General features: G+C 44.5%; 2 protein-coding genes across 5 annotated transcripts; one reads left to right on the top strand and one right to left on the bottom strand.

Annotated features, from left to right (window-relative positions):
- Positions 1–1,695: 1,695 nt before the first annotated feature.
- LOC119511761 (serpin B8-like) lies at positions 1,696–16,453 on the bottom strand. Of its 4 annotated transcripts, none has more exons than XM_037806286.1 (7): positions 16,131–16,453; positions 10,325–10,502; positions 8,877–9,014; positions 6,869–6,986; positions 5,093–5,235; positions 3,810–3,962; positions 1,696–2,217 (listed from the first exon to the last, which is right to left on the bottom strand). In XM_037806286.1, exons 2-7 carry the CDS (start codon positions 10,490–10,492, stop codon positions 1,813–1,815), a joined length of 1,125 nt encoding a protein of 374 aa, XP_037662214.1. In that variant the 5' UTR covers positions 10,493–10,502; positions 16,131–16,453; the 3' UTR covers positions 1,696–1,812. The 4 variants fall into 4 exon arrangements, with proteins under 4 accessions (XP_037662214.1, XP_037662215.1, XP_037662212.1 ...); XM_037806287.1 differs by lacking the exon at positions 16,131–16,453 and adding an exon at positions 15,390–15,407; XM_037806284.1 differs by lacking the exon at positions 16,131–16,453 and adding an exon at positions 14,654–15,304.
- An 8,927-nt stretch (positions 16,454–25,380) lies between these two features.
- LOC119511464 (60S ribosomal protein L5-like) lies at positions 25,381–26,378 on the top strand. Its single transcript, XM_037805898.1, has one exon. It carries the CDS (start codon positions 25,423–25,425, stop codon positions 26,314–26,316), a length of 894 nt encoding a protein of 297 aa, XP_037661826.1. The 5' UTR covers positions 25,381–25,422; the 3' UTR covers positions 26,317–26,378.
- The last annotated feature ends 407 nt before the right edge of the window (positions 26,379–26,785 follow it).

The following is a 26,785-nucleotide window of genomic DNA, read 5'->3' on the forward strand; positions in this document are numbered from 1 at the left end:
CATCCCATGGGTCTACACAGCAGGGCCACCTTAAGGAAAATGTTGAATTAGAAACCTCAAATTGACGGCCATCATCTTTGAAGTCTTTATAGGCAAAAATCCATGCTCAGCACGGAGGGGGAAATGAAGAAGGAAGTTATGGTCTACAACTCCTCATTATTTAATAGTCATTCTAATCTCCCATGGATTTGAGTCCTCAAGAAGGTGTTAAAGGAGACTGAAGCATCCTCCATGGAGATTGAGTCATCAATAATTGTAAAAGAGGGATGTATTAGTTGAGGGGAGGAGGCAGAGTCTTATCAGCATACAGTGCAAATAAAGTTTATCTAAGTGGGGTGGAAATAAGCTACAGAAGTATGTGATTCACTTGTGTTAAGTACATCTTTAAATTTACCTTTGCATTCATAGAATAGAGAAGGAGATATATCTGTGTTAATAGTGGTGATTGCTGGGTGGTAGAATTGTGAGTGACTTAAATTTACTTTGTATACTTTTCTATAATTCACACATTTCTGCCACAGTACAAATTCTTCTTTTACACAAACATTTTATTCTAAATTCTAGAAAATTCAAGTATAGTGACAGAAAGCAGATCAGTTGTTGCCTACAGCGGCGGTTGGGGACTGGATTGCAAAGGGGCATTGGGAAACAGCTGGGAGTGATGGAAATGTTCATTTTAAAATTCTTAATATGTGCAGTTTATTCTGTAACAATAATAACTCAATAAAAACTGGAAAGAAAGAGGAGAGAGTACACATGCAAAAACAAGTGTGACAGCTAATCAAGGACCCAAACTAGGACAATTCTCTGGATGTAGGGCTGGTCCATTCAGACCTCTGTGGAGGTGGATTACCCAATGGACTTTCCATTACTCTAGGAATCCTGTTTCACAGGAGCCAGAGGGGCAGGGGCAGCAAAGCAGTTGGGTCGGTTGTCTTATATCACACACAGCACAGCCCTGGTGCCACATGTTCTTTGCAATTGAAAGAAAATACTACTTTATGTGGTCCTTTCTTAAGCAAGGCCTGAGCCATATCTGAACACATATGATTCATCAGTGGCCACTGCTCCCAGGAGTTGTTTGATGTGAAGGTTCTTTTTGGATTTTGTGCGCATGTTTTGGAGAGAAAGGGAATGGAGAGGACCACATGGCATTTGGTTCAGGGATTTGCCTCCTAAGCAAGTCCTAAAGCTCATTGCTGAGCCCCAGGACTGGTCTGAAGTGTTCGCTTATGGAAAAAGGATCTGTAGGAGTTATTTTCACGAGAAACTGTGATATTTGGGACACACGGGGCTGTCCGAATGATACCGAGGGAGAGAGAGTATCTCAACTGTTTATGAGACACTGGGTGGCTGCAGTGTTTACATCTCAAGATCTCTGGCTTTGGGAACAAGGTAACTTGTGCCCTGACAGCAGTGATGGGGCAGCGCTAGAGGCCATCATCTCAGGACAGAAGAGCACAGGGACGGCGGGATTGTGATTCCTTGAGATACCCCCAAGGGCACCCACAAATAATGGTGGCAGCCCATGAGGGGAGCTGGCTACCCTCTGGTGTGAAGGAGGGCAGAGCCAACACGAGGTACCCCAAACCCTGCAAAACAACATCTGCTTTCTTGAGCTCAAACTTGACACATCTGAAGCCTCCATTATTCCCAGCGGCTATGGAATATTCAGAAAAGACATTTACAAACCACCCAGGTACACACACTTTATTTTGGTATCAGAATCACAGCACCAATTTGCTCAGACAGAATTTAAATCAAACAGCATAGGCAGAAAGCAAAGGAGTCATGCTCAACAACTACACCTTGCTATGGAGAAAAGAACCTGCCCAAGAACAAAATGCTCTTAGTGGAGTTGTGCTGGATGAGGAAAATGAAAGGGCGATCTGCACAAAATACTGGTTCTGCTCTGCAACATCGGGAATTTCTGACCACGGCAGTGGCCGCAGCCGCCTCAGTGCCTTCCTCATTGACCTCGACACGGCACTTGTGTGCAACCTTGGACACCGGCACATTTTTCTTAGTTGACATTCCAGAAAAGTCAGCCTTGGCTTCCTCAAAAGCATCAATCATTCCTAAACTTTGAAGAAAAGACTCCAAATCATAACTCTCCTCCAGCTTTAACCTGGGAAGGAACACTTGAACTTTACTCTTTGGCATCTTTTCTGGATTTGTCCAGGCTCTGAACTTCTCATAAGTGAGTTCTTTTTCCACCTGGAATAACAAACCAACAAATCTTAAAATCTAGATGACAACACACACAAGCCCCCCCCCTCCCCAAAAAAAACACACACACACTTAGGACCCTGCACAAACATGCAACTACGTGGTGAGTTCTAGTCCAAGACCATCTACAGGGTTTTTATTCTTATAAGGTTTTTCCCAAATTGTTGTCTTTTTCCTACACTATGGATACAAGACTAAAACAGTGAAAAAATACCTGAGATCAGCAGAGATTTCAAAATAGAACCATCTGCACCAAGCTCATTTACAATGTGCTTTGGTTTAGAAAATTCTCATAGCCAATTGACCATGTTAACATTCTTGCCATGCACAGTGTCATGCATCAGAGAGATGCCTTGACAAAGGAGAGACAAAGAGCACAGCTCAGAACTCAGACTGCTGGGAGAAGGGGAAATCAAGTATCTTCTGATCAAGGAGGGTGATGTGGCTTCTTGGTGGGGGAGAGGAGAAGTGGAGGTTTCAACAGGGCTGGTGCTTCCAGCATCCCTGTTTGCTCTCTCACACCAAGCTAACTGCCTGCTCTGGAGGTAGCTTCAAATGCTCCAAGATCATCACTCATTCTGTTTATCCACAAGGAAGAAGGGGAAGGAGGGGAGAGAAGCTTCCACTTGCATCTTCCTCCTCCCTTTACCAACTGGGACCTGGACGGTGCCCCTCTCCAATAATGCTATTTTGAAGTTAGCTCTATTCCTAGCCTCTGCTAAGTTTTCTTCTTAAGTAGCCCATGGAAGATCTCAGACTTGATTCACAGCAAGATCCTTCTGATCCCATAAGAGAAACCAGGGAGATCAGGCAGGCCCCTCCCTCAGCATCCTGTGCCATGGCATGTGGGAGCTAGCTCTCACCAGCGGGTCAGAGTCGCGGTCAAATCTGTGGTAGCCCAAAGTCAGCCATGGTGGAAGTGTTTACACCACAAGAATTGGCAAATGTTATAAATCAAGGCTCTCTCTACCCCCTGCCCTAAAGAGCTGGTTTGACAACACACTGTTGACCCTCTGCCTCCCACCTTGCAAGTTTACTTTCTCCCATCCTGAACTTTTTTCCTTTTCTGTCATGGGAAGAGGCCTCTCTCCTCCTGTCTAACATCATGAATTCCTCACCTGTACTTTAGACCCTTCCCATTCAGAGTGCAGCCCACGGACCAACAGCATCTGCCTCACCTGGAATCCTGTCGGAATTGCAGACCCACTCAATCAAAATGTGCACTTAACAAGATCTCCAGGGGACTCTACATGCACATCAGTGTTTAAGAAACACTGCCCAGATCAATCCCTACCCTTCCTCCAGGACTTCCGTTGAATCATTATTGGGCTGACAGCTAGCCCCTCCCTTCAGAATAATGGATAGTGTTCTCATAATTTTGGAACTCTTTTTAGCTTCATCAAAATTGGTCCTTGCCAGCAACGCTACTGGTCACCAAAAGGCAGGCAGTGGTGTTCATCCATCCCTACACGCATTGACCCTAAACTGGAAACTCCTCAAATGCTATCTGGTGACAGATCAGAGAAATGAGCTCCAGCTGGAATCCACAGACACCGAGACAACGATAGCCCACGGCTCACCACGGCGAGATCGGTGTTCTCGTCGGGAAGCAGGACGATCATGCTCAGCTCCCTGCCAGCATAGGGCAGCTCCAGGACCTGGGTGTGCACCTCATCCACGTACCCCAGGTTAAATTTAGCCTCCTTAAACATCATCTGCACTGTCTTTTTCTCCTAATAGAAACATGAAATTAAAATTAGGTTACTGAAAAAGTTTACTAAATGGAAGATGCATCTAACTCGAACCCCTAAAGTACATACGAGAGCATTATCATTTCTGTGCATTTATGCTGACAGATATAAAATCTTTTCATATTAGTACAGCTTAATATTCAGTACAAACTGCTGTTGTCCCAACAAATCAAGTATTTGCCAGGTGAGAGGGAATAGGTTGGCGAACATGGAGAGACATGAAACGCTACATTTTTTTGGAAGAGGTCACGTGTTTTCTTTCTTTTGAGAAGATGCGTAGAGTAGCAACCCCCATGGAATTTATAGTTAAAAAATTGTTTCCCAAGTTAAGAGGAGGATTAACTAATATTTGGGTCTTTGGGTGAAGGATCTGGTTAGAAAGATATATAGGTCAACAGGAGTTATATTTTTATTCTGAAAAATTGTCTGATTATATCATTGAATTTATGGCTTTGGTGTTTGTGGGTAGTGGCTTGACAAGATGTGCAGGGTGTACCATCTTTAAAACCTGCATCAAACATACTTTATTTTTCAAATATACACTAGACTTTAATATCCTTGAACAGTATGCTATTATCAGGTTGATGAAGGTCTTATTCCAAGCTAACAGCTATTGACTGTAGCCATTGTCGCATTCAAAAAAGGAATGCAGAAATGTGGTTTCAAAGTTGGTCTTAATATCTGCTAACACTTTTTGTCTTGCATTCAGAATTGCATAGTGGTGAATTCTATGGCAATAAATAGCTATAGTAGTCACCGACACTGCAAGAAGGTGTCTAAGTGAATATCGATAGTGACAACACAATATAAAAGTTCTGGCTGCCTCTTATTCCAAGGCTTAGAAGAAAGTTTCCTCCTATTCAAAAAATATGAACAGAGATAGAAACAGATTTGATCAAGGATGGTAATACAGAACTATCAATAAAGAAATCATTTTAGATTTTCTCCCCACTGCCAATAAAAGAGATATGGAAGGGGAGGTACATGAACTTCATTCAGAAATTGATAAAGAATCAAGATATCTTGAAATAAATGATTTTTTTTCCATTCAAAATCTTCCCCACCTTTTTACTTCAGCTCAACAGCAGTGTATCTGAAAAATATTTCCTTACCTGCTTGATTTTAAAGGGCATCCCTCTTGTGAACTTCCTGTCAAATTGCTCATTCCACTGTCCTTTAAAGTAGACGGCATTCACCAGGATCAGCTTTGTCAGTGGATCAACTGTCCCGGCGTCCAGCACCTCTGAAATCTTACCTTTAAAGAATATAAGAGAAGTTTATTGCTGTTTTAGGGGAGAAAACATGGTTGTACAGAAATCCCCTTGAACTCTAAAGCCGAGTCCTGGCTTCCCGCCTACCGTTGGACCTGGGGTGATGGAATTGAGCCTGCTCCTTAGATGAGCATCTCAAAACATCTGGGAAGACTGTCATTTTGCCCTCAATTTACAAATGAGGAAATTCAGGTTCAAAAGAAGAGCCTGAATTTTGGTCAAGTTTACACAGGAGGCAAGTGGCAGAGCTGAGGATATAACCCAAGAGTCTTGATTCTGACAACAGCCTCTTGATCTGGGAATAGTGACATTTTAGGACAGATAATTCTTTGTTGGAGGTGCTGCAGGGTTGTCCTGTGCAATGCAGAAGGCTTGGCCAGTAGCAGCTCCCCCAATCGTGACAACTCAAAATATCTTCAGCCATTGCCAAATGTTCCCTGGGTGGGGGCAAAACCACCCCTGGTTGAGAAGTGCTGCTTTCTGCCTATCTTTACATTCATTCAAATGAGGAGAGGCTTCCAAAGGACAGAGGCATGCAGACCCGTAAATGAGAGAAAACAGACCACCTGAAGAGGTGACTGGGGCAAAGGAATTAGAGGAGCTGGAACGGAGGGGCCCAAGAGGAATCGGCAAACGAGAAGGGTGACAAGGGGATCCCAAGGTTCCCCTCCAGCTTTAACATTCTGGGATAGCATGTGGGTGGTCAGCCAAGTGGAAGGAAGAGTGTGAGCAGCTGTGTGGGTGGAGGTGACTGGTACAGGCGGGCGAGGTGGGGAGAAGCTTCTGGGCTTCTCCAGCGTGATGAAGTACTGCTGGATTGCCTGGAGAACACGAGGCCACTGTGCAGATGGCACATGGAAAAGTGAGGCTCTTCCCTTCCATGATAATCACTTCACTGCCTTTCAACATAGTCATGGGCACCGCTGCTGCCTGGCACACAGTGGGTGTGCAGGAAAGACGGGACGGATGGACAATGAGGGCTCGGCTGGCATACAAAGAAATAAGTGATAGAATTTCATTCCCCCGTTTTGGGGGGATCTCTAAATTGCATGTGAAGTATTCAGGGTGCTTAAAGGCACATTCTTTTTCAGTCTGAACTCTAGTCATGAACTGGCAGAAATATTTCTGAGGAGACAATTATGACCCTGACAGGGAACACTGCAGCCTCCACAGAAGCTCCAAGATCAGAAACAAATCCAGCAAACAGCCATGATTAAGTTGAAAGGGAGGGAGAGGGCTGCAGATGAAACCAGTGAGTTCCTCAAATTACCACAAGGAGAGAACGGGAAATGCTGTCCTGTATAAACCCTGACTTAATGGAATTTCCTTCTCCCTCAGGGTACGGCAAGTCCTCCCAGAGAGAAGACCAGCAGGACCACAAAGAAGCAGCATTGGGGGGATTTTCCAGCACTGCCCAGAGGGGAGGGGGCCTGAGATCTAGCTTAAAGTGTTTTTATAAAACCACCACTTCATGACCCAATAAGCCCAGGAGAAAGGATGGAATTGCACTCCTGGCCTCTGCTCACTGGGTCCCACACCCACTCCGTGGAGGTCTGGCCCCTGCCAACCTCAGCCGCTTTCCTTCTTAACTCCAGGTCACTGAAATGAAAATCTCACCTTCAGTCCTTTCTGTGACCCAGTCATTTATGTGTTTCCTGGACCCTTCTGTATCTTTGGCGAAGGACAGCTCCTCCAGCTCTGCCTGATAGAACTTCTGGCAGGATTCCTTAAAGGCCTACAGAAAGCAAGATACTGAGTTTGGCCTGATTCTGCGAAGGTTTCCACAACTTTGAAAACATTTTTTCCCCTCTTAACATGCATGTACCATAAATGCTTGCACAGGTCATGCTGCATTTGAAGATCACTCATTCAGTTAACAAGAAGTTCTTGACCACCTACTGTGTGGCTGGCAATGTGGTAGATACTGGGCATGAACCTGAACACACGATACTACGCTGTCTGCTGAGAGAGACCAGGGGTTTAGAGATGTTATGAAAATGTGGACCCTAGCAACCACATACAAGACACCTCATAAGTCTCCCTGTCAACCTTTACCCTCCGTGTTGACTTTCTGTTTGACTGCTGACCTCCCCACTAGGCAGCCTAACTTTCTTTCATTCATTGTAGTATTACCAATACCAACCATTGTGTCTGAAACATATTTGTTGAATGATCATGAGTCTTCCAAGTGGGATGATAATATCAAGAAATTGTATAGCTCTCCAAGTTGATAAAAAAGGAAATTGCATTTTAGACCTGAAGGCAGGTCCTCGGCAGATGAAATGTGAGAGGTCCGAAGCAATGTGTGTGTGCAGTGTGCATGTGTCAGCATGTGTGTGCATACATTGTGTGCATGCATGTATGTGTGCACGTGTCAGTGCACATGTCAGGGAAGGGAGGGTACTAGGGAAAACACAGCAGCAGAAGATGAGTCAAATCAAGAAGGGCCTTATATGTAATGCATGAAAATCCAGAGAACACACACAATAACTTGGTTTCAGATATAATGTGCTTGACAATTGGCTCACATCTTCCACCTATACCCCATTCTCAAATATTTAAGCTTCTACAGAATGAAAAGGATGTAGAAGGGAGGAAGAGCCAAGCAACAGAAAAAGGCCAGGGGGAGGGGACCTCCCTGTACTCCCAATATTCTCCAATTACAATATTCAAATAACAGAGTGATATTCAAAAATGAAAATCAATTAGCCAGAAAGTCCCTGGAAGTATTAGTGCTTATCCTGAAAGACCTGACAAGCTGAAGGATCCAGAATCATCCACACTGAGATTTAAGCCCAGGGCAGGCAAGCTCCATGAGGTTGCACCGAGCAGCAACCAGGAAAGGGATATAATTGAATCTTACAGAAGAATCTTGGAGTGCGCAGTCACTAGGAAAGCCAGGTTTGCCCCATCCTTTCATTACCCCACAACATCATCACCCTGCAAATTATGTGGTATTAATTTTTTAACTTCACCTATGGCACAATGGCAGGGTTTTACTGGACTAAGGAATTCTGGAATCACATACTGAAGTATCTAGAAGCTACTCAGATCTAAAACCTCAGTTTCATGACTAGATGTTACTTTAGAAAGACTATTCTGTCAATAATGTAGAATTACGTGGGGGAAGACCAGGCTAGACTTGGACAGACCAAGAGGACACAATTAAAAGAACAGTATAGACCAAACGGTGAGGATCAGAACTCCAATAAGGAAGTGGTGACTCAGAAGGAGGGGGGGCAAATTTCAGAAGACATAAGAGGCTGGCTCAGCAGAAGCAGCATATCAACCCGAGGTGACATTGGGGAGGAGTCCCAGGGTGGCCAAGCTTCCGTCTTGTACAACGCTTGGCAGACGCTATCACTCAGGGGCAGAGAACCACAGGGAGAAGGGTGTCTGGATAAGAGATGATGGACACATTGGGACAGACATTAGGGAGGGATGTATCAGAAAGAATTTTAGAAAGATGTAATTCAGAAGCAATCTTAAAATTCAAAGTTATAATCAGAGAGGTGTAATTCTAAGCACATACTTAAGGCAGTAGAGTTATACTGTCTGTTCTCTGTTGTTCTCGTTTCTTTTCTGTTTTCAATTTCTTTTTCATCGATGTTTGAGTACTACTTACTGAAAGGAAGTCACACGTTTTTTCTCCAAAGAGTCTGTTGGCTGTTCTAAGAAAGTACTGGGTGCCAGGTTTGTTAATTTCAGTGAGAAGTGACTGGAAACTTTGGTGAATATCTCCAACTTCTTTTAAAAAAAGTGTCTGTTAATAGAAAACAATGACACCGACTTTTAACATTGCCCCTTTGCTTCCCAAAGAGCTGTCTTCAAAGAAACCTCTCTACTAAAATTATGCTTTTCCTATCTTCAAAGTTTTGGTTTCATTGTCTAGCACAGGGTTTCTTTACCTTAGTGCCATCGATGTTTTGGGCAGATATTCCTTGCTGTGACCTTGATGCATTGTTAAGATGTCTCGCAACATCCTTGGCATCCACCCACTAAATGTCAGTGCAACCCCTCAGTTGTGACATCCCAAAGTGTCCGCAGACCTGGCCAAATGTGTCCTGCAGGGCAAACTCACCCCTGGGTGAGAACCACTAATCTGGCAGATTTAATCCATCCAAGAAGGTAGTGTCTGATAGCCCAGGAGGGGGACAGATCAGAAAAAATGAGGCAGTTGGATGGGACTAACAAGGTCCCAGGGGAAACAGGGAAGAGCAGATATAAAAATGAAAGTACTTTATCAGCAGTTCTATAGGAATTTTCCAGACCAGACTACAATTTAAATGCCAAGTCCAATGAGCATGAAGGTGGTTCTTTATCTTCCTGCCATCCCCAGCAGCTGAAAGAAACAACTCCTAGGGCATTTCCAACTGGTGTCCATGGAGGGATATGCTTTAGGGGAGCATCCATAAGCCCCTAATATTATGAGCAAAATGTGCATATGGCAACTTTCTGGGACACTTTCTCAAGATTGTCAAGGGAACCTAAGATACAAGGAGGCAAAAGGGGACTTCCCTAAAGTATTATCCACTACCTCACTTGTAGATAAATTCATGCAACCCATTTTAGATCAATCAGATTATATATTTCTTCTAAATAACTCAAAAAGGTACAAGTCCCCATATATGCTGCATTCTTTCTTCTTTCACTTATGCATAATAATACACTAAAAATAATCCCTTTTACTGGAAGTTCATTTACACAGCTGCATTTAAATTTGCAAAAGAATTTTAACAAAAGTCTAAAATGTAAAAAAATGGAAATTCTTTGCCTTTGTGGAACAGAATTATAGTTTTCCCTGACATTACGATTTTGCTGTAATATATTGATATTTCTATCTAGAGAAACAACATACTTATTTGATTTCTCCCACAAACACTATCAGAGAGTACCTGTCCTGCACGGAACAACTTCCTGCCCACACCTGTCCTTTCTCCATCACCACATTCCCCTCTTGCAGCTGAGACCACACTGGCCTTCGGTGGCTGCTGTGCAGGTGCAAACAGTCCATCTCCATGGAAGTCCCCAGAGAAATAAGCCAAAGCTCTTGCTCTGCAACTGTGCACGTACCTTGGACATCTGGGCAGCGGTGTTTCCTTTTGCCCCTAAGGAGACCATGGCCAGGGCTGAAGAGATGCTCAGAGGGGAGAAAAACACATTTTGCAAGTTGCCTTCTTTACCCAACATTTTAAATAAGTTGATGGCAAAAGTGCCATTTGCTTCACAGAGATTATCCATCAGGCAAGGTCTAGAACAAAAGCACAACAGAAGCAATCAACCATTAGCACCTCCGGGAGCGGGCACTGCCATGTGGGCAGAACACGGGCCCCCAAAATGCCACGTCCTAACCCCCAATACCTGGGACTACATTATCTTACGTGGGAAAAGGGAGTTTGCAGATGTGATTGAATTAAGGATCTCAAGACAGAGAGTCCTGGATTATCTGGGTGGGATCAATTTAATCAAAAGGGTCGTTTGAAGAGGGAGGCCGGAGGGTCAGCGTCAGAGGAGATATGGCCAGGGAAGCAGAGGCTGCAGTGAGGCTGGACCACGAGCTGAGAGGGGCAGGCAACTTCTAGAAAGGCTGGAAAAGGCAAGGAATTGGAGTTTCCCCTGGGAGGGCCTCCACAAGGAACTCAGTCTACATTTTAGACTTCTGACCTCCAACATGTCAAGATAGTAAATTTGTGTTGTTTTCAGGTACTAAATTTGTCACAGCAGCAGTGAGAAACAGATACAATGGTGTTCCTAAAAGCAGCCAATCTTTGTGACCACTGCTCCCTGCCTCAGCACCGGCATCACTGCAGGGGTTCAGACGCCCCGCCGCCCGCCCCCCCCCCCAGACCTGCTTTGAATCTTAACTCATGCACCAGGGGTTAACACTTCCTTGTTGGGCACTGCTCTAAGCACATTACCTATCACATCATGTAACCCTCACAGCAACACAATGTCAGTACAGTCATTACCCCCTTTAGCGATGACACAGGCAGTCACTGATGAAGTCAGGAATGGAACCTGCAGTTTGATTCGAGAGCCTGAATTCTGGCCATTGCACTACAGTCCCCTATTTGCTGCTAGTCATCTCTCAGTTTGGTTTCACTAACATAATTTATAATAAATGTTCTGTTAATGAGAATGTAGCTCTCTGTAAAAAAGAAAACAAACTACATTTCTGCCACCATGTCATGTGAAAACAGCTGGACAGATTTTGCTAAGTTTGCAGGGTTTTTTGGGACAGTCTGACCGAAAAGATGGACTTGGAAGACACAAAATTGCTTTTGAAGCAGTGGGAGTCTGAAGAGATCCTCTGTTTGCCCCTAGAGTTGCTGAAACTGGCCTGGGATGCTGTCCAGGGAGCCCCTGGGCCTGATGTCAAGTGGGAAGCCCACAGCTCAAGTCACTGGGGCCACCCTGAATGACAAGCACGGATTGGGGACCAGGCCACAGCCTCCCAGGGGCGGCTCTGAGAAACACACTCCCAGGTGTGAGCCACAGGTGTCCAGAAAGTAGAAGGAAAAGATGTTCCCAGCAAGTAACTTTATTACTAAGTCAATGATTATTACAGCTCATTACTAATTGTTATACTTTTATAAAATTATTATTATTAAACAGCATTAACTATTTATATTAAATCTTATAGAAATCTGGGATACTATGCAATAAAATATTCAAGTTCATCAACTCATCTCTCTCTGAGTCTCTCTGCTATTACCATTGAGGGTATTTTGGAAAATAAAAGGATAAATCATCCATAGTCCCATGACCCTACAAGCTAGTTTTTCTATTACATGACCCTTTTATTCTTATGCACTCATAGTTTTAGTGCAAAAAATTTTAAAGCTACATAAGAAAAATATGTTCCAGTTTGGAAAATTAGAAAAGAAGCAAATGATAATTGCTGTAAACGCCATCTAGAGAGGATCATCGTATCATCTTTCTTCTCCCCGTTCTCAGTGGACTAAAAGTGCCTCCACAGCAGCTCTGAAACTGCATTCCAGCAAAGCCTTGGGAAGGGTTTTCTGGGTCTCTCGGGGCTCAATGAGACGATAGCAGAGCTGAGTGCATGGGATGGGGGTTTGGGAGCAACTACTTCAACGAGAGCATCTCCACTGCTAAATTGTTTTGTTTTAAGCTTCCACCTAAGATTTTTTTTTAAGAGAGAGGGTCTCCAACTAAAATAACAAACAAACAAACAAACAAAAACATTAAGGCCATGCCTTCAATACAGAACCACAGTCCAAACCAGCGCCAATTCTTTGGAACAACGTGCTGAAACATCAGCCAAGAAAATATAATCATGCACTAAACTGCCAACAGTACTATACATATAAGAGGTCAATCATTACAGAATAAGATGTTAACGTTCCTCAACTGTGCTCAAATCAGTAAGCCTCTCCAGAACCTCCCGCTGCAAAGCTTGGACCTCGATGGAGGCAGATATGAGAAGGCTGGTGCAAGCCCCAGGCAGTGTGCAGCCAGCCTCCAGGCCACCCCCAGCCACACACAATCTCCCTAACACTGGAGGACATTTGGGAAAATAAAGACCCAGCAGCCAGGAAGGGATATTCAAACTTCGCAGCACCTGAAGGAAGCACCAACCAAAGAGAGCCAATGAGGGAATTAGGCAAACTGGAGGTGTCAGAGACATAAATAATTTAGGATGTGATCCTACCTGAGTGTGAGAGTTTTGGACTCAAGGGGAACCAGGCAAAGCAGTGAACAGGACTATCATGTCAATCTCGACTCCACACTAACTGCTCTCAATTCCTTGCAAACGCCTACTTCCAGTTTCCCCCCTCTCCTCTTCCTTTACCTCGTTTGCTCACCTCCATTTCCTTTCGACACCCAGGTGCTGGTCAGTAGCACAGCATCTCCCTAAGTAATGACATACACACTGCACACACTCCCGCAGATGTGCCTTCAGGGTGTGCCCGGATCACACTCATGGCCAGGCGGGGGCTGGAACAAGGTGAATGAATGGCTCACTTCCCGCCAGTCTTCCTGGTACTCCAATCCCATTTGTGCACGACAGGGCTGGAACTTTAAACCAAATGGAGCTTCCACAATAAACCCAAAATGGAGTTAATTTCAAAATAATATAAATAAGACCTATGGGTGCCTGTGCCACAATTCAGCAGTGTCATAAAACCACAGCACTGCTGAAAGTTTTTATTTCAAGTCATTAAAATTAATTGGTCATAAACTAGTCTTCCTTTATTGGGTGAACAAACAAGGCTGGGGACAATTAAATCATTGTCTTCGGGTCTCACAGAAAGAGTGGCTGAATCAGCCTCCAAAGTGAACCTTCTAGAAGCTACCAAGTATGTGGTCTTATTCTCCTGTTGTGAACTTTGTACGCCTCTGATATCTACTCCACTTCCCCCTTCCCCATACACACAGCCAAAAAGTGAATTTATTCAAGGAGGAATTATTTTGAAATTCTGTTATATGTTTTTGGGGGAGAAAATGAAAACTAAATGCCATAATTTCTGATCTGGAGCTCACACCCTAGTGGGATATGCACATACATGAGTACATGGTTACTCAGTCATGTGCTCTCATAGGATTATTTATTATATTATCATTTATTTATTTGACATGCTAAACCCTTTAGTTTGCTAAGGCTGCCAAAACAGAGTATCACAAACTGGATGGCTTAAAACAACAGAACTTTATGGTCTCACAGTTCCGGAAGCTAGAAGTCCAAAACGTGGGGAGGACATCCTTCCTTGCCCCTTGACCTGGTGGGGTGCAGGCAATCCTTGAACTTCCATTTCTGCTTCATTCATCACACGGCATTCTCTGGAGCCCCTCTAATCTGTCTGTCTGTGTCCAGTTCTCCCCTTCTTTATAAGGACGTCAGTCACATTGGATTAAGGGTCCACCGTACTCCAGCATGACCTCATTATACATTGCCTCATTCCATCTGTAATGACCCTATTTCCAAATAAGGTCATATTCTGAGGTACTGGATATTAGGGCTTGAACATGTCTTTTGGGGGAATACAAGTCAAGCCATAACAGCCCATCGGAAAGCAGAACAAACTCTCTATAGAAGCCTGGGAAAACTTGCCAGAAACAGTGACTGGTGAGCTGGTTCTAAAAGGCTGGGCAGGAGTTCCATAGGTGGGGACAGGGGAGGTCAATTCTAGGCTGAAGGATGAGTGGGTGCACAGAAGCAACAGGAAGGGCAGGTGTGTGTAGGGCCGGGGAGCGGCTCTGTGGGGTTCCCTATGAGAGACGGGGTGACCAGACCGGCTGGGAGGCACCAGACAGTTCAGGGCGACTTGTGCCACGATTAAGAGTCTTGACTTGATCTTACAGTCTGGAAGGCCATGCATGGTTTTTAAACAGACGTTTGAGCTGACTCTGAAACTTCAGAAAAACAGTGTGGCTCACCGTTCCATATGGAAAGAGGCCAGGGAACCTGTGGTAGAACAGACCAAAGGCTGCCGGAATGCAGAGGAAACATCTGCTTCAGAGAAGGAGGAGACTGAACTGCCAGGCTGGGTGGAGATCACGAGGGTTTAGGGAGCAGGAGGAAGGAATATTCTGAGGCTCGTGGCTCAATTTATCCTTAGGGTGGACCGTGAACCACAGGGCGGATTCGAGGAGAAGCCAGATTGGAATGGGGCAGGTTCGCATTCCATTTGAGATCTGTGGGACATACCATCTGAACCTGTAACCAAAGGCTGTTAAGGGATGTTGTCCACGCAAGTAGGGGACATAAGGTGTGCAGTTCTAGAGCAGGAGGATGGGGCCATCAGCGCAGGACTCCAGGTGATTCTACGTGAATAAATAGGTGAAACTCGGCAGAATATGTGCCATCAAAGGAGAAGGAATTCATCCGATCTGATGAAATTCCAATATTTGAAGAAGTAAGAAGAAGATAAAATGAGACTGTGGCCCAGCAACAGAGATGTACGGGGAACTGGGAGGGAGTGTCCCAGGGCGAGCGGGGAGAGCCTCATCCATGGCGCCAAGCAGGGAGGCTGTGGAGGAGGCTGGAAGGCGGCCCTTAGGGCAGGCAGTCGGGGCCTGCGCCGGCCTCAACCCAGCAGAGGAAGCAGAGGGTGGGGGCTGGGGTATCTGGGAAGTGAGGACCTCGATTCAAGTAACTAGTGTAGCTGCCCACCTGAGGGGGAGCCAGGTGAAGAAGCGCTTTTTTTTTTTCTTTCTAAGTTTAGGGGAAACAGCCAATGAAGAAAAAAAAGATGAAAGATGTCAGAGAGAGCGAAAAGAAAAGAAGGAAGGAAAAAAGACAAGAGGAGAAGAGAAGAGAAGAGAAGAGAAGAGAAGAGAAGAGAAGAGAAGAGAAGGGAAGGGAAGGGAAGGGAGGGGAGGGGAAGGGGTATAGCCAATAAGCCAGATGGCAGAGACAACAGGCGGTTCCCAGACTTAGCTCAAGGCCCCGGAGCAGTTCCCGGCAGGGTTGCAGCCTGAGCCCTGGTCTTTCTGAGGCTCGCCGCGGCTCCCCCCACCTCTCCCTCCCAAAGTTTCTGCCCTTCCATGTTGGGCAGCAAATCCCGAGCCTGTGTCACAGCCACGCCCTGTCTGCCAGCGAACCGCCGAGCGGGGCGTCGCACGTCCGGCACCAGACAGGCCCACCCGGGAGCAAGGCCGACCCCGGCGCGCCTGCGCGCTGCGGCTCCCGGGTGCCCGGGCGCTGGTCGCCTCTCCCTGCAGCTCCCGGCCTTCGCCGACGTCCCGGGAGCCGCAGCTCAACCACGGGTTACCCACCGCCGGCACTCCCGGCTTTCCTCCACCACCACTTCCTGCCAGTGGTTTCCTCGCTCCCCTTCTCCCCCCCTCCAACACTCCGCGCCCCGCTGGGCGGTGCAGGCCGCGGGAGCCCCAGCGCCCCCAGACCCGGTACCTGCGATAGTGCCGCCGCCGCCGCCGCTGCTACTGGTCCTGCCTCCTGGGTGCTTCCCGCCCGCTTGGATCTGGGGCAAAGCTTCCGGCGGGTGACTCAGGGCCGAGGGCCCGGCCCATGCTTTCTGGATCCCGGGAGGAGGCTGAGGCTCGCCCGGCATTTGCTGCTGCCTTGGCCGGGGTAGCTGATGAGGAGGTTGGAGCCGGGTCCCCGAGGGCTCGGAGGGCTTCGCCCCATTGGGTGTTAGTTTGCGTTCCTGGTTCTTATGCGGAGTGTTTGTGTTCGATGTGTGCATGCGAGATGTGCAAAACCGGAACTTCACTGTGAAAATTAACCAAAAGCAAAACCAGAGGTTAAAGATTCCTTAAAACCAGTGGTTTCCAAACTTTTTGGGTGGGACCCCCATCAGTACAATATGTGAGCACCCACCCGCCGTCTAGCTATTTATATGTGCTAAGTGCTAAATATTAATATATTATGAACGCTACAAAACACGTAAACAGACTGTGAAGAATGAGAAAGTAGCACTGCTTGTACTCACAAAAACTTGACACTTGATTTTCAATCCACGGACTAATTATGCAAAGGTTTCTGGTCCAAATCCAGCTAAAAAGCCATTGATCCTCATGAAAATAAGTTTTTCTTGCCAACTAATTGTTTTTAATCTTGCATTTTTATATGTTAACAGTTTGAAGCCAACCAAACCTCTTCTTTCTGGAAGATTTTTTTATGAAGGTTGGAAGATAAGTTTTTTGAAGTGTCTGTGAGAGTTTTTACATCCTTTTTAAGCAATAAAATTAAAAATTATGGAATAAATCCAAACAATCACTCCGCACTCTTTAAAAAAGCAGTGAGTTCCTCATTCCTGGATAAGATGCACCCATTTCCAGAAAAGGCAGTGGATTATATTTTTTCAAAAATCTTTGCTTGGTGTTCTACTGCTGACAGCCACTCACTATAGAAAAGGTAAGCACATTTGGAACACTAGTCTTTAAAATATGTAACTAACCCCCTTTTGAAAGTACTTTGCTATGAGATAATAAGCAAACCTCAGGGTTTTTTGTTGTTGTTATTGTTTTAACATGCTGAATGCCCACTACTCTGCTCAGTACAAAATAGTCTTTTGTAAAAATTGCCCTTTTCAAAGTTCTAGGTTTGTTTGTTTAATCCCCAGGATACCCCCCTATAGCCTGCCCCCCTCCAATACCTCGCACTAAGCAGACACCTGAGGCCGCCACTCACTGTCATGGCTCAGCCTTATGAGCCAGTGCTTCCCAGTACCTGTATAGAGGTTCAAAGAGCCCAGCTGCAGTTCAAACCCAAATACCCCTGACTCCAAAGTCTGAGCTCCTCTGCTTCCAAAGTAGAGCTGGCAAGGCTAATTAAGAATCAGAGACAAACACAGTCACTCAGGTGTGGAGCAGCCCCAATCAGTTTTGCTGAGTAATCCTTGTGTTCCAGTTTGCTAATGCTGACTTTTTGAAAAACACCAGAAATGGACTGGCTTTTAACGGGGGGTTACTTGGATACCAAGTTACAGTCTTAAGGCCATACAGTGTTCAAGATAAGTCATCAACAATCAGGTACCTTCATTGGAGGATGGCCAATGGCATCCAGAAAACCTGTTTGCTGGGAAGGCACGTGGCTGGCATCTGCTCCAAGTTCTGGTTTCAAAATGGCTTTCTCCCAGGACCTTCCTGTCTAGGCTGCAGCTTTTCAAAAATGTCATTCTTAGTTGCTCTTAGGGCACTTGTCCTCTCTTAGCTTCTCCAGAGCAAAAGTCTGCTTTCAACAGCTGTCTTCAAACTGTCTGTCATCTGCAGCTCCTCTCTCAGCTCCTGTGCATTCTTCAGTGTCCCTCTTGGCTATAGCAAGCTTGCTCCTTCTGTCTGAGCTTATATAGTGCTCTAGTAAACTAATGAAGGCCCATGCTGAATGGGCAGGGCCACCCCTCCATAGAAATTATCTAATCAGAGTTATCACCTACGGTTGGGTGGGTTGCATCTCCATGGAAACACTGAAAGAATTACAATCTAATCAACACTAATACGTCTGCCCACACAAGATTGCATTAAAGAATATGGTTTGGGGGGACATAATACATCCAAACCGGCACACCTTGCCACCTCAGGTCTATTTTGGACTTATTTTCAGAGGGTTCTTGCTGGGGAAATGACAGGCACTTGCTCAGTGACCGTCTCCCAGCCCTCTCCTGCTACCCCCTCCTTTATTGTTGTGTGCAGATGTTCCAGTATGTTCCCATGCCACAGCCCCAGAGGAGACATTAGGTCTTATAAAAAGGCCTGACCTTGAACCTGGAAACCCAGAACAAGCAGCCCCAGCTGCTATCAAGGTGGGAAATCTCAGTGGCAGAGCCCCCACCCCGAGTCGCATAAATACCCACCCCCGTTGGCAGCACAGATCTCTCTCTCCCCTAAGGGGGACATGGGTGCTACCTTCCCCCCACTCTGACCTGAGCCTCCCCAGGAGACCAGCCATGATGGGATCTTTTCCCCTGCTCTTTTGGAGCCTTTGTGCTGTGTCATTTGCTGGAAGTTTCTGTAGTGCCTGAGCTTGTGTTCCCAAGCAGCAGGGTGTAGGAACTAACCCCACAGTTCTTACCCTGGAAAACCTTAAAAGAACATCAGCCCTAACACTTCCTTGCCTGAACATGAATGGGATAAAGAGACTACCCAGATCAGTTCTCATGGTCTTAGGGCGGGTGGCCGTGAAGGGAAGGTCTTCTGAAGTGACCGGTTTTCCCCTGAATTAGACTGGCCATATCTCTACCCTTTCTGTTTCAAGAAAGTAAACCTGTGTGGCAACCCGTGGCCTGAGCAAAACAGGCCTGCAGATCCTTGGTGCACAGCAGTCTGCATGACCTAGGCAGCTAAATGTTTAACCTATTGTCTTTCTAAGCCAGTAAAGAGAAAATGGGTAAATTGACCTTAAAATGTAACTTTATGGGAAGCAGGCAGGAAGTGAGAGGCTCTTAGTCTCACAAAAAGAGCAAAATGTAATTGTTCAAGTGCTATTCTAGTCCTTCCTGCCCCACCCCCCAGGTCAAAGTGACCCATTCCTGCATCTATGCTCCCCCACCCTTAGGAAGGCCTTTGTCTTAAACCCTTATAAAAGGCTTTCTGTCCTTTTTGCATTGCTCGGTCGTCTTCCTTGCGAACGCGATGCCTGCCCGGCCTGAGAGAGCCGTCATGATCTCTCCATGACTTCTCAACCTGTAAGTAAGCCCCGAATAAAAGTTCGTGTATCAGAAAATGCTCATTGTCTTCTTTGGCCTTTGGACTGGCATGGCCCTCTTGGGCTGCAACAACCTCCTTCTCCATGTGGAAATGGTTTGTTTTCCTAGGAGGGGGAATCTGTTCACAAGTCCTGATTCATGAGGATTAGCCCTCACTGGGCTTCCAAACTGTTCACACTTGGTGACTGACCATATTCTCCAGCAACAGCCCCTCAGGAATTCCCCATCCACCTCCCACTCTCCCCGTGAGATTCCCACAGCTTTCATGGCTTTGCGGAGAAGGGAGGCAAACAACCACCTTAGCCTCTGTTAACTAATCCTGTGAGAATTAGATTAAGTTTAGCTTTCACACAGGGTGGGGGCAGCTCAGGGGAATGGCAGAGGGTCAAGAAGCCAAGCTATAATCGGTGGCCGGTCCTCCTGTTTATCCACCCACTGTGGATACTGGCAAGGTGGAGACTGGCAGGGGGAGGGGGTAGATGTTCCTTAAACAGCTTCATAAGTTGTTACCAAACTAGCTCAGACTAGCTCTGCAGTTCAAGAACAAAGGAAAGAGGGGTGGAGACTTGTTTCAACTGTTCCCAGTTTGCACAGGAGACTTTTTTTTCAAATCTTACCAATTTGGGCGGGCTGCATGTTTCAAATTTGCGTGGACTAGTTAGGCTTGTCGAATAGAATGTAACCTCTGAAGTATCCAGCCAATGGAGAAACAGGGGAGGGACTTGCAGTTAGGTGTAGGGAATAAATACTGCTGGGTCTATTGTTCTGTGCACCAACCCCCACATTTTTGTTGAGCCCGTTCTTGCAAGATCGTGAATAAATTCTTTTCTTCTCCACAATCGGGTGAGCGTTTATTCCTTTTTAGGAATAGTGCTTGTTTCTCACAATCCCAGGACAGCAGAGATAGCATCATGAAATAGAAGAGCTAGAAAGTGCCAGAGAGATTGTTGATGCTACTTGTATTTTAAAGAGGAGAAAAGTGAAGCAGAGGTGGTTTGTGTGCCATTTGCTCAGGATTATATATAGAGTTACTGGAAAAAAAATGCTGGACCACAGTCCCTGTGACCTCATTCCCAGGGCAGTGCCTTTTCTATCATCCTCTGCCATAAGAATATGGTCACAAAACAACAAAAGAGTGCTTCACAGAGCCGGTGAGAGAAGCTTAATTGTGATGAACAAGTGTCAATAAAAATTAACTGTCTGAAAGAGTTAACAACAGGATGATATAAGGAAAATCTACCCATTACATATCATAGACTGTATTTAATAGGAATACCTTACCAGCACTACACTAATACTAGGGATGAATAATCAGTGGCTGGTAAGAGCTCTGGGATGTTTTGTGTTATAATAATTGTTTAAAATTGAGGGTGATGATTGTACAACTAAGTGAAGATAATGTGAGACACTGATTGTTTATCTTGGACAGAATTTACACTATGTGAAATTAGGAACTCCCTACTTAATAAATCAAGCCCTCAATCTTGAAGCTTGCTCTTTTGAAACTTAGGGCTGTGTTCTAGTTTGCTAATGCTCCTGGAATGCAAAACATCAGAAATGGACTGGTTTTTATAAAATGGGTTTTATTTGGTTACACAGTTATAGTCTTAAGGACTTAAAGTGTCCATCAACAAAGGGTACCTTCACTGGAGAAAGGGTATTGGCATCCAGAAAACCTCTGTTAGCTGAGAAGGCATGTGGCTGGCATCTGCTTGCCCCTAGGTTGGGTTTCAAAACAGCGTTCTCCAAAATGTCTGTCTCAGCTCCAGCTTGCTATGAGCTCCTTCTGTCTGAGCTTATATAGTGCTCCAGTAAAGTAAACAAGGCCCATGCTGAATGGGTGGGGCCACACCTCCATGGAAATTATCCAGAGTTATCACCTACAGTTGGGTGGGTCACATCTCCATGGACACTGAACCAATATGTTCCAACCCAACCCACACTAATACGTCTGCCCCCACAAGAATGCATTAAAGAATATGGCTTTTTCTGGGGGAAATAAATATACAAACCGGCACAGGCTGTAAATGGGAGGTTATGCATTCCTCTAATTATACCTAAGAGGCACCTCCAGAGAACCTCTTTTGTTGCTCAGATGTGGCCTTTCTCTTTCTAAACCCAACTCAGCAAATAAATTCATTAACATCCCCCCCCAACACACACACACACACACACACACACACACACACACACACACACACACACACGAGGGACATGGCTCCCAGGGGAGTGAATCTCCCTGGCAATGTGGGACATGACTCCCAGGAATGAGCCTGGCTCTGGCATCGAGGGATTGAAAACACTTTCTTGACCGAAAGGGGGAAAAGAAAGGTAACAAAATAAGGTTGCAGTAGCTAAGAGATTTCAAATAGAGTTGAGAGGCTATCCTGGAGGTTACTCTTAAGCAAGCTTCAGCTAGATATCCCAAATGGCCACAATATGTCATGCCCTAACCAACAGTAGTCCTGAAATACCTAGGTCCCTATCTGAGATTCTGTGTTTCACTCACTAAGTTTATCTCTCAGAAACTTAAATCCACCAAAGTGTCCCTATGCCAGACAAGTCCTAAAACCCAGAGGCAGTAGCCTCTTTAAGAACAACCACCAGATGCATCCCCTCCCCATAATGTCAGCACTCCTTTTCAATATGAACAAGTTAGGGTGGTCACTGCCTAGACACCCCTGAAGATCGAGAAAGTGATTAAACAAGAGGAAGGGGTGGAAACAGACAAGATAGGATTTAACAAAGGATTACAAATACTGAATCTTATATAGATATTTTTTTGATGCTAGGATATTAGAATAGCTAGAATGAAATAACTGAAATGGTGGAAATTTAGCCCATAACATTCTTTGACATTTGCTCTATAGCTACTCATTAAATTGTACTTTGAAAGTTATCACCCTTCTGTATGTACCTTATATTTCACCATAAGAAAATAATTGAAACTGTAGAACTGTAACCCATAACATTCTTTAAAATTACCAATATAACTACTTGTTAAATTGTACTTTGAAGATTATCACCCTTCTGTATATTTGTTATATTTCACAGTAAGGAAATGACTGAAATTGTGGAACTGTAACCCAGAACATTCTTTGAAATTTGCTCTCTAACTACTTGTTGAATCATACTTTGAAATTTATCACTATTATGTTTATATGTTAAATTCCACAATAAAAAATGTATTTTAAAAAATTCCTATCTGATTGTCAAAGGCACTTAGGGAATTGCATTTTCACTCTCTGAGAGCAGCTGAGCGAAATGGCTAACAAGAATCTTCCAAGGGATCTGTGATGCTGCTTTAGGCTGCAGCTAAATATCCAGTTATAACTTGAAAATGATTCTTATCGCTTTGGCACTGGTCCTTTTAAGTTCGATGTGTCTGTATTGCCGTGTATATTCAACTTACCGAAATATCTCCTCTGTTCAGCTCTCCCCTCACTTCTATTTGAACTGTTACAAAACCTGCCTGAATATTATTAGGACAGTCCTTAGAATTAATGAATCATTTACTTAGGCTCTACTTCTGTCCCTTTTCATTTACCTGCCACAATCCAATCAGTACTGCTTAATACCCACACAATCCTAAACTCAAATGGAGTACTCAGCTATAAAGTAGGCATCTAGGTAACCCAAAATTATTCTTATATTAAAATGTTTAGATGATTACCAAAATGAGAGCAATTAAAAAGGAAATGTTGACACATTTGCTGACCCAGGGATATGGAGACCCAGTGAATGTGAAAGTTAAAGGCATTACATTAATTAGTTTTGTATTTCAAGGAACTTGTGAGAGGAACAAAAGTGTTTCTGACATGATATTACCTGTAACTGCCATTAGTGCACCATTAATGCCTCCTCATTCTCTCCATTAATTTCAAGAGTGTTAGCTGGAAGTATTAAATGATAAAAGGTTGGGGGGGGTGGAATTAGAGGGTTCTGTTTGGCTTCTAAATGTATCCATTCCTTTTGGGGAGGCTTTGATTGGATGCATTGTAGATAGGAAAGTTAAATAGAAAATATAATCCCTGGTATCCTCCTGGAATATGTATGGCACATGGATAGGGTGACTGCATACCCTGTTTGCTGGGGACACTCCCAATTTATACCTATCATCCTGGTGTTCTCTCTGGTTCAGTATTTGTCTGAGGCTTTTTGTTTTTAATGAAGTATTGTTTAAGTACTTTTTAAAAATCCTAATGCATTAAACGAAGCCAGGATGGGTTTGACACACTTTCACTTTGTATTAAATGCTTCTGCCATGGTCTTTTCTGTTAGTGTTTGAAACACATGTGCAATTAGTTATATCAATCTGGGTCCAGACAGGAGACAGAAACTACATCAGTTACTTGAATTGGGAAGAATTAACATAAATAATTTTTAGTAAAACAGCTAAAAAAGGACCCTCCCCTTAGGAAGCGGATGTAGTAGGTGCAAAAGAAGGAACATGCAGTCTGCTAGGGGCAAAGAAACTTGCCGGGTGCTGGAGAGTGTGAGCCCACCGCAGCTGGTCAGTAGAAGTGAAATACCAGGACGCTGCAGAGTTGGTCGAGGTTGCAGCTGGAGCGACTGCAGAAATGGCCGTTGCGTGGAAAAAGCACGGCCTCAGAGTGAGGCTGGAGAAGGCCCCCGTGGGCTGCTGGGCTCCCGCGCTGAATAACAGAGAAGGACCAGAACCTGGAAGAGAAATGCCTTGCCGCTGCGACCTCCTTGCAGCGTCTCTCCGGCGCCCTCTATTGACCAAGCGGGACACTGCGCCCACTGGCAAAGCAGTCATGTTTACAGAGTCCCCATTTAGAATCAGAGGTGGATAGAGAGCTGGGAGACAATAAACCAGTAACTGACGGGGCTGTGAGTGGAGTTCTCACTCTAACCTGCAGTTGAATCTGAAAGGGAGCCAGTGTATCTGTCTTTTCCCGACCCTTTCAGAAGTTCCCCCTTTCAAGGACAGCTTGTAAGGAACTCTGATAAATCAAAACAACACGTCACAGGCAGCTAGGGGCAGCTAACTCCTTCTGCCCCTAGTCTCTCCCTGGGGGAGGGATTTGATGTGCTTCCCCAACAGCCACTTGGTGGACCAGCCGTGTGTGCCTGGCCCATGCCACTGAGATGCACCAAGCCACTAGGTCTCAGTTCAGCAGGGTCAAAGGGACACATGGGAAATTGTGTGTGAAAGACTCAGACTGACCAGTCTAGTTGTAGAGTATTATGGGAAAAAAGTCTGAACCCTCTTTAACTACAGTGGTTTGACTTGTTTAATTCATGTTATAATGGAAATCTATAGCCATCTATTTGTTTTATTGTTTGCAGGAAATCCTTTCAGCAAACAGTGAGGTCAGAAATAAACAGTTATGTACAGGATTTTCATTTCTCAAGAAATAGAATGTGCAATGTGCACAAAAGGTCACTGTTTACCACCCACCCTGGGCACCAGAGTGTTACTGCTGACCACATAAGAAGGCACTGATCTGCCAAAGAAATAGCACTATCTCCTTCGAAAGTTATTTATTTTCAGAAAATTATGTCCAAAGACAACAATTTCACAAGAGTAGCTACAGAGGATACACTTATATATCACTCTGTGAAGCAGGACTTTCCATTTAATCAAATGACTTATTCTAAATTACTTTTCCTCATTTTCAAAAGAAGAAACATTATATTAAAGTGATGGCTCCATAGCAGAAGGAGGGCTGTGCTTTTTTTGTTCAGGCCTGTTTCATCAGATGCTTCATATAGAGAAAAATCAGTCCAATAATTGCTTGAGTTCTTCATCTAATTCATGGACAGAATCAAAGTAAAGCTTTTGAAAATTCTCTTTTTTAGAGGTGAAGCGTATATTGTGAGTGAATGCTGTTATGCATTTAAGTTGTGTATCAGCGAAGATTTTTGTAGTGACCATAGGGATAACATTTTGATGGTACATACTGCTGTGTTAAAAACAGTATTCTTATTAATTAAATTAAAAGTCTTTGGAGAGGTTCCTGGAGCTACCGGTCTGTGGAGAGCCGCGGAAGCTGGTCTCTCATCCGCAGGATGGGGTTTGTTAAAGTTGTCAAGAATAAGGCCTATTTCAAGAGGTACCAAGTGAAATTTAGAAGAAGACGAGAGGGTAAAACTGATTACTATGCTCGGAAACGTTTGGTAATTCAGGATAAAAATAAGTACAACACACCCAAATACAGGATGATAGTTCGTGTAACTAACAGGGATATCATTTGTCAGATTGCTTATGCCCGTATAGAAGGGGATATGATAGTCTGCGCAGCTTATGCTCACGAACTCCCAAAGTATGGTGTGAAGGTTGGTCTGACAAATTATGCTGCAGCATATTGTACTGGCCTGCTGCTGGCCCGCAGGCTTCTCAACAGGTTTGGCATGGACAAGATCTATGAAGGCCAAGTAGAGGTAACAGGAGATGAATACAATGTGGAAAGTATTGATGGTCAACCTGGTGCCTTCACCTGCTATTTGGATGCAGGGCTTGCCAGAACTACCACTGGAAATAAAGTTTTTGGGGCTCTGAAGGGAGCTGTGGATGGAGGCTTGTCTATTCCTCACAGTACCAAACGATTCCCTGGTTATGATTCAGAAAGCAAAGAATTCAATGCAGAAGTACATCGGAAGCACATCATGGGTCAGAATGTTGCGGATTATATGCGTTACCTAATGGAGGAAGATGAAGATGCTTACAAGAAACAATTCTCTCAGTACATAAAGAACAACGTAACTCCAGACATGATGGAGGAGATGTACAAGAAAGCCCATGCTGCTATACGAGAGAATCCAGTCTATGAGAAAAAGCCTAAGAAAGAAGTTAAAAAGAAGAGGTGGAACTGTCCCAAAATGTCTCTTGCCCAAAAGAAAGATCGGGTAGCTCAGAAGAAGGCTAGTTTCCTCAGGGCTCAGGAGCGGGCTGCTGACAGCTAAACCAAACTGCAATTTTTTATGAAGATTTTTGAGATGAAGACAATAAATTTAACAGCCTTCTATTTCTGTGTTATGCACTTATTGTTATGAAACTGTAGGAAATATCTTGAAGTATAAGAGTTTGGCAGTTATTTTCTACAAGAAACAAGTATAACTTTTCCAGAAAAGGTTTATCTGTATATTTACTCCAACAAAGATCACATTTTCTTGGGCCTCTCTTCTCCCTGACAGGAGTTATTTGCAGCTCTTCCTAAAAAGTCTGGCAAGCAACAGATCAACCATCAATAGTAAATAATTCATCCATCCATTTATTGTAACCTGATGATTAATGGGAAGAAAACGTACCTTCAGAGTACACAATCTTAGAACTGGTATTAATCCATGACTTTAATTTTTCATGAGAAAACTATCCAATGAAGGATTCACAACTTTAACACTCACTTTAGCCAGGTGAAAACTTTCAGCAGAA

This window comes from Choloepus didactylus, chromosome 16 (genome assembly GCF_015220235.1).
Source record: "Choloepus didactylus isolate mChoDid1 chromosome 16, mChoDid1.pri, whole genome shotgun sequence".
In the NCBI taxonomy this organism is placed as follows: Eukaryota; Metazoa; Chordata; class Mammalia; order Pilosa; family Megalonychidae; genus Choloepus; species Choloepus didactylus.

What these genes read in the sequence shown, in the direction of transcription:
- LOC119511464 (XM_037805898.1), top strand. Translation starts at nt 25,423, where the DNA reads ATGGGGTTTGTTAAAGTTGTCAAGAATAAGGCCTATTTCAAGAGGTAC.
- LOC119511761 (XM_037806284.1), bottom strand. An exon ending in AAACGTGTGACTTCCTTTCA is followed by an intron (nt 6,987 to 8,876) that starts GTAAGTAGTACT and finishes TGCTTTCTGTAG; the next exon opens with GCCTTTAAGGAATCCTGCCA. An exon ending in GGTCACAGAAAGGACTGAAG is followed by an intron (nt 5,236 to 6,868) that starts GTGAGATTTTCA and finishes TATTCTTTAAAG; the next exon opens with GTAAGATTTCAGAGGTGCTG.